This window comes from Babylonia areolata, chromosome 8 (genome assembly GCF_041734735.1).
Source record: "Babylonia areolata isolate BAREFJ2019XMU chromosome 8, ASM4173473v1, whole genome shotgun sequence".
Taxonomy (NCBI): domain Eukaryota; kingdom Metazoa; phylum Mollusca; class Gastropoda; order Neogastropoda; family Buccinidae; genus Babylonia; species Babylonia areolata.
In genome coordinates, this window is record NC_134883.1 from 50,364,004 (window position 1) to 50,371,503 (window position 7,500).

Genomic DNA, 7,500 nt, shown 5'->3' on the forward strand with positions numbered 1-7,500 from the left:
ATGACTAGCACCCAGACCACCAACCTCACCGCAGGGATGGGCGATCAAATATCCGAAAGCCAACCCAAGGACCCAAACTTGACCACCTGTGACGGCAACATGAGAGGCTCTGAATCGCGAGGCTGTCTTGGCACCATCTGGGCCCACGTCTTCAGAGAGGTCAGTGATGGATGGGGGTGTGGGTGGGAGGTCACTGATCTAAAAATAGATCATTAGAACAGTGGTGGGAGGAGCAGGTCCGATTCGCCCAGTCCCGTTTCGCCTACTCTTTGATCTTGCCGCCGGCCGACCGACCTCAGCAGGACCCAGAGTTGGACTCCGACTGGTTATTCTCTCTCTCTCTCTCTCTCTCTCTCTCTCTCTCTCTCTCTCATCTGGTTGTTGTTGTTTTTGTTGTTGTTGATGTTTGTTTGTTGTTGTTGTTTTTGTTTGTGTTTTGTTTTATTGTTTTTAAAGCCCTTCACTTCCGACCGCGGATATAGCAGCGGTTTCGGGGTAACTGCATAATCAGGTGTCCAGCCACTCATTCGCACACATACCTCCCTTGGAAATGGCGACTGCCTTGATGAGTGGGAGCAATTTCTCGGCAAGTTTTGGCTCAATTTTGATGCGGTTGTTTGTGTTTTATAAAACGAAAAGCTATCCGACCGACCTCAGGACCCAGAGTTGGACTCTGGTTATTCACTCTCTCTCTCTCTCTCTCTCTCTCTCTCTCTCTCTCTCTCTCTCTCTCACAAACACACATTCACACACACGCGCGCGCGCGCGCGCGCATACACACATACATACACACACATAAACATATACACACACATCTATCTAACTGTTTATCTACCTATCTGTCTGTCAATCAGTCCATCAGTCTCTCTCACCTCTCTCTCTCTCTCTCTCTCTCTCTCTCTCTCTCACACACACACACACACACATGCGCGTATACACACATACATACACACACATAAACATATATACGCATGCGCGCATACATACATACACACACACATATAAACATACGCGCACCTGCACACACACACACACACACCGACCCCTCCCCCCCCCCCTCTCCCCCGCTCTCCCCCATCCATCCCCTGCCATTCCCCCCCACCCCACCCCCAAACACTCCCCTCCCACACACACACACCTTTATCCTCCCTCCCCACCCCACACCGTGACACACACACACACACACCTTTATCCTCCCTCCCCACCCCACACCGTGACACACAAACACAAAAACAACGAATACCCTTCATCAACGGCATCCACATATACATGTATCTATGTACAATATATATATATATATATAGAGAGAGAGAGAGAGAGAGAGAGATGTTTGTGTGTGTGTGTGTGTGTGTGTAACCAACCGTTTCGCTGACCACTGACCACAACACATGTTTGTAAAAACCTTCCCAACAGCCGTGCCATGAAGAACGGCGGAGAAAGAAAGAGTATGTGCGAAGCAGCTGGATCGGCCGCGTGGACTGCACGACCTCCCTCATTGGGGCGGTCGTGGGCCTGGGAAACCTCACCCGCTTCCCACAGCTGGCCTTCAAGTACGGGTCAGGGACTTTTCTCTGGCCCTTTATCCTGGTCACCATCCTGCTTGGGGTGCCCATGTTCTACCTCGAAGCCTGCCTGGGACAACTGTCCGGCAAAGGAGGGGTGCTGGGCTGGGATATTGTACCCCTTTTCAAAGGTGGGCCGGACTTTTTTTTTTTTTTTTTTTTTAATTTGAGGAAGGGGTTGTTACTGTTGTTGTAAAAATGGTTGTGATTCCGTGTGCATATACACATTATAATCTTGTATATGATGCTTGGAAATTATTGTGATCGTGTGTGCCTGTACGTGCGCGTGCAAGCTCACTGTCTCTGTCTCTCTCTCTCTCTCTCCCTCCTCTCTCTCTTTCTCTCTGTCCCTCCTCTCTGTCTCACTCTCCTCTCTCTGTGCCTCTCATCTCTCTCTCTCTCTCTCTCTCTCTCTCTCTTCTCTTTCTCGTTTCCAAGTGAATGATTGTGTGTGCGTCTCCGTGTGTGTGTGTGTATGTGTGCGTCTCCATTGTGTGTGTCTGTGTGTGTGCGTGCGTTTCAAAGTGTGTGTCAGTGTGCGTGCGTCTCCGTGTGTGTGCGTGCATGTCTCTGTGTGTGCATGCGTGAGTCTTCATGTGTGTGTTGTGCGCGCGCGTTTCAGTGTTTGTGTGTGCGTGCGTCTCCGTGTGTGTGTGTGTGCGTCACCGTGTGTGCGTGTGTGTTTCAGGAGTGGGCGTGTCCATCGCCCTGACGTGCGGCGTGCTGAGTGTGTACTACAGCTCCATGTGCATGTACCCTTTCTACTACTTCGTCTCCTCCTGGATGAGCCCCCTGCCCTGGCGGCACTGTGACAACCCGTGGAACACCAATGGTCACTGCCACGAACCATAGGGATACTTACATATATATATATAGCACCTATTCTCGGTCGGAAACCAAGCTCTAAGGAAACAGGGATGAATGTGTGTGTGGTGGAGGTGGGAGGGGAGGAGGGGGTTGTGTGTGTGTGTGTGTGTGTTGGGGAGGGGGGGGGGGTTGTGTGTGTGTTTCAGCGTAAGTGTGTGTGTGTGTGTGTAAATCAGAATATGAATCAGATTTTTTATTTGTCCTCAATACCCAACAGAAGGTTTAACAAGACACAATCACAAAGGGAATATTCTCTTTTGTATGTGTGTGTGTGTGTGCGGGCGAGCATGCGTGTGTGTGTGTGTGGGCGTGCATGCATGCGTGTGTGTGTGTGTGTGCGGGCGTGCATGCATGCGTGTGTGTGTGGGCGTGCATGCATGTGTGTGCGGGCGTGCATGCATGTGTGTGTGTGTGTGGCAGCCTGCATCCTGATCGAGACTTGTCACGGTCACGGCAGCGTGAAGGCTCACTTTCGGAACGGCACGTGCATCTCCAATGGCAACGGCTCCACTCTCAGCTTCTCCACAGGATCCGGATACGTCTTTTCTTCGGAAGAGTACTGGAAGTACGTCACTTCCGCCATTTGATATTCCTGATATGATATTGATGATGATGATGATGGTACTAATCATTATATCATATAACATTATCATGTTATCAAGTGCGTACGTCTGCGCGCGCGTGTGTGTGTGTGTGCGCGCGTATGTGTGTTTCAGGAGTGGGCGAGTCCATCGCCCTGATGTGTGGCGTGCTGAGTGGTGGTGTGTGTTCATCATTACTTTCATCATTATCATGATCATTAACATCATCATCATCATAATCACTTTCATCATTAGTAAAAGTAGTAGTACTTATTGTCATCATTATCATTATAGAGAGTCATACGGCGCGACCCTCCCCCCATGCCCGCCTTCCCTCCCCCCTCCCCCCGCATACCTCCCATCACCCCCATCAGCCTCCGTGCAGCAGGCTGCAAGCGCCTCCCATGAAACATACGCACACAACAGCGCATAACGTCAAATTCTTCATTTTTGACTCACTTGTGTAAACAAAGTGAGTCTGTGTTTTAACCCGGTGTTCGGTTGTCTGTGTGTGTGTGTGTGTGTGTGTGTGTGTGTGTCTGTATCTGTGTGTCCGTGGTAAACTTTAACATTGACATTTTCTCTGCAAATACTTTGTCAGTTGACACCAAATTTGGCATAAAAATAGGAAAAATTCAGTTCTTTCCAGTCATCTTGTTTAAAACAATATTGCACCTCTGGGATGGGCACAAAAAAATAAAAAATGAAGCCTAATTATATGCAAACTGCATTTACTTTCTCTAAACTTGGCACTTTGATCTGTAATTCTGACTCAACAAGAGCAGTCATTATTATCATTTTTTGTTCAAACAGGAACTTCTTTTGCTAAGCATGGAAGTTTTATTTATTTTGCAAACGTTTTGGTGCAGATAGTAAAAAAGGGAAATTACTCTGTAATTAATGCTAGGGGACTTAATTTGCTTTACACTGATCTTTCTCATCTTAAACATTACATTTTGAAATTATACTCAATACATAAAAAGCTTGTGTGTTTTACTCTCAGTGTACAGGGCTTTCACTATGTTCATTCGCCCAAGTGGTCTACAAATACAGAACACATTTTAACGATTAGATTTTTTTTTTAAGTGCATCACAAGTGAGTTTTGAAGGCCTTGCCTCTCTTCTTCTCTCTTTTTTCCGAAATGTACATTGGTGTTGTTGATGTGTTTGGTGTTCCTTTTTTAACTCACTTGTGTAAACGGGGTGAAACAGTACGCATCCTGACTGGCGTGTTGGGTGATGCTGCTGAACAGGACACCTTCCCAGCAGATGGCTTGTGATGTGGAATATGAACGCAGTGACACTTCCTTGTGAAAGCGGAACTGATGTCGTTGTTGAACGTGTTCTGGGTGGTTGTTTTTTGTTTGTTGTTTTTTTCACGGCCTCACAGTTCTGACAACAGGGTTGCTGAGTGACGACGAAGACGTCTGGAGGGAGCTGTGAACAGGTGGTGGGTGACCCTGACTTTTGCGGTTGGTGACAGGGAGAAGGTGGAGGGTGACGGGGGTGTGGGGCCCTTGCAGAGCCACCTGGTGGGGTGCCTGCTGGTGGTCTGGTTCCTGTGCTTCGTGGCCCTGGGCAGGGACGTGCTCTACCTCGGCAAGGTGGCTCTGTCTGTCTGTCTGTCCGTCTGCCTGTGTGCGTGTGTATGTGCTTCTGCGTGTGTGTGTGTGTGTGTCCATATGGCTGTGCGCGCGCGCGCGAATACATATGTGTGTGTGTGTGTGTGTGTGAAGTTCAGTGGTACTGGTGGTGTTTCCTGGTGCTGGTGATATTCTTGTTCCTGATGAAGTTCGTTGGTGCCTGTGGTGTTTGTGGTAATGGTGGTGTTCGTGGTGATGTTCACGACACTGGTGAATGTTCATGGTGACGTTCAGGGTGTTGGCGATGTTTCTAATGCTGGTGCCAGTGATGTTTATAGTGCTGGTGATATTGGCAGTGTGGGAGACGTTCATGGAGCTGGTGATGTTCATGGAGCTGATGTTCACGGAGCTGGTGATTTTCTTGATGCTGGTGATGTTCATGGAGCTGGTGATGTTCATGATGCTGGTGATGTTCATGACGCTGGTGATGTTCATGGAGCTGGTGATGTTCATGGAGCTGGTGATGTTCTTGGTGCTGGTGATGTTCATGGAGCTGGTGATGTTCTTGGTGCTGGTGATGTTCATGGTGCTGGTGATGTTCTTGGTGCTGGTGATGTTCATGGAGCTGGTGATGTTCATGGAGCTGGTGATGTTCTTGATGCTGGTGATGTTCATGGAGCTGGTGATGTTCATGGAGCTGGTGATGTTCTTGATGCTGATGTTCATGGAGCTGGTGATGTTCTTGATGCTGGTGATGTTCATGGAGCTGGTGATGTTCTTGATGCTGGTGATGTTCATGGAGCTGGTGATTCTTGATGCTGGTGATGTTCATGACGCTGGTGATGTTCATCGAGCTGGTGATGTTCATGGAGCTGGTGATGTTCATGATGCTGGTGATGTTCATGATGCTGGTGATGTTCATGGAGCTGGTGATGTTCTTGGTGCTGGTGATGTTCATGATGCTGGTGATGTTCATGGAGCTGGTGATGTTCTTGATGCTGGTGATGTTCATGGAGCTGGTGATGTTCTTGATGCTGGTGATGTACATGGAGCTGGTGATGTTCTTGGTGCTGGTGATGTTCATGATGCTGGTGATGTTCATGGTGTTAGTGATTACTCGTGGTGATGGTCAGTGACGTTCCAAAGTGATGTTGATGGTGCTGGTTGGATGTTGCTGGGACATGTGATGGTCTTCAGTGTGCTGGTGCTGTTCATGGTTCTGGTGTTGATCGTGATGCTGGTTTATGTTCATGGTGTTAGTGATTACTCGTGGTGATGGTCAGTGGCGTTCCAAAGTGATGTTGATGGTGCTGGCTGGATGTTGCTGGGACATGTGATGGTCTTCAGTGTGCTGGTGCTGTTCATGGTTCTGGTGTTGATCGTGATGCTGGTTTATGTTCATGGTGTTAGTGATTACTCGTGGCGATGTCCATAGTGATGTTTAAAAGGGATGTTGACGGTTGCTGGTTTGGGTGCTGTTGGAAACAGGTGATGATCTTCAGCGTTCTGGTGTGTTAGTGGTACTCGTGGTGATGGTGGTGATGTTCATAGTGATGTTGATGGTGCAGCGGGCTGGCGTTCTTCATGGTGCTAGTGTTTTGCATGATGTTGATGATGCTCATGGCGCTAGTGATACATATTGGTGGTGATGTTGATGGTGCTGGTTTGGATGTTGCTGGACACAGGTGTTGGTCTTCAGCAAGCTGGTGCCGTTCGTGGTGCTGGTGTATTAGTGATACTCGTGGTGACGGTAGTGACGTTCATAGTGATGGCGATGTCGATGGTGCTGGCGATACTCGCGGTGATGTTCATAGTGATGGCGATGTTGATGGTGCTGGCGATACTCGCGGTGACGTTCATAGTGATGGCGATGTCGATGGTGCTGGCGATACTCGCGGTGATGTTCATAGTGATGGCGATGTTGATGGTGCTGGCGATACTCGCGGTGATGTTCATAGTGATGGCGATGTTGATGGTGCTGGCGATACTCGCGGTGACGTTCATAGTGATGGCGATGTCGATGGTGCTGGCGATACTCGCGGTGATGTTCATAGTGATGGCGATGTTGATGGTGTTGGCGATACTCGCGGTGATGTTCATAGTGATGGCGATGTCGATGGTGCTGGCGATACTCGCGGTGATGTTCATAGTGATGGCGATGTCGATGGTGCTGGCGATACTCGCGGTGATGTTCATAGTGATGGCGATGTTGATGGTGCTGGCGATACTCGCGGAGATGTTCATAGTGATGGCGATGTCGATGGTGCTGGCGATACTCGCGGTGATGTTCATAGTGATGGCGATGTCGATGGTGCTGGCGATACTCGCGGTGATGTTCATAGTGATGGCGATGTTGATAGTGTTGGCGATACTCGCGGTGATGTTCATAGTGATGGCGATGTCGATGGTGCTGGCGATACTCGCGGTGATGTTCATAGTGATGGCGATGTCGATGGTGCTGGCGATACTCGCGGTGATGTTCATAGTGATGGCGATGTTGATGGTGCTGGCGATACTCGCGGAGATGTTCATAGTGATGGCGATGTCGATGGTGCTGGCGATACTCGCGGTGATGTTCATAGTGATGGCGATGTCGATGGTGCTGGCGATACTCGCGGTGATGTTCATAGTGATGGCGATGTTGATAGTGTTGGCGATACTCGCGGTGATGTTCATAGTGATGGCGATGTCGATGGTGTTGGCGATACTCGCGGTGATGTTCATAGTGATGGCGATGTCGATGGTGTTGGCGATACTCGCGGTGATGTTCATAGTGATGGCGATGTCGATGGTGTTGGCGATACTCGCGGTGATGTTCATAGTGATGGCGATGTCGATCGTGTTGGCGATACTCGCGGTGATGTTCATAGTGATGGCGATGTTGATGGTGCTGGCGATACTCGCGGT

General features: G+C 49.2%; 1 protein-coding gene across 1 annotated transcript; it reads left to right on the top strand.

The window, feature by feature from the left end:
- LOC143285314 (sodium-dependent proline transporter-like) lies at positions 1-4,907 on the top strand. Its single transcript, XM_076592578.1, has 6 exons — positions 1-159; positions 1,414-1,693; positions 2,251-2,394; positions 2,850-2,994; positions 4,494-4,609; positions 4,888-4,907. The coding sequence occupies exons 1-6, from the start codon at positions 1-3 to the stop codon at positions 4,905-4,907; spliced, it is 864 nt and encodes a 287-aa protein (XP_076448693.1).
- The last annotated feature ends 2,593 nt before the right edge of the window (positions 4,908-7,500 follow it).

Coding starts and splice junctions, on each gene's coding strand:
- LOC143285314 (XM_076592578.1), top strand. CDS start 1: ATGACTAGCACCCAGACCACCAACCTCACCGCAGGGATGGGCGATCAA. Junction 1,694..2,250: donor TATTGTACCCCTTTTCAAAG/GTGGGCCGGACT, acceptor TGTGTGTTTCAG/GAGTGGGCGTGTCCATCGCC. Junction 2,395..2,849: donor CAACCCGTGGAACACCAATG/GTCACTGCCACG, acceptor TGTGTGTGGCAG/CCTGCATCCTGATCGAGACT.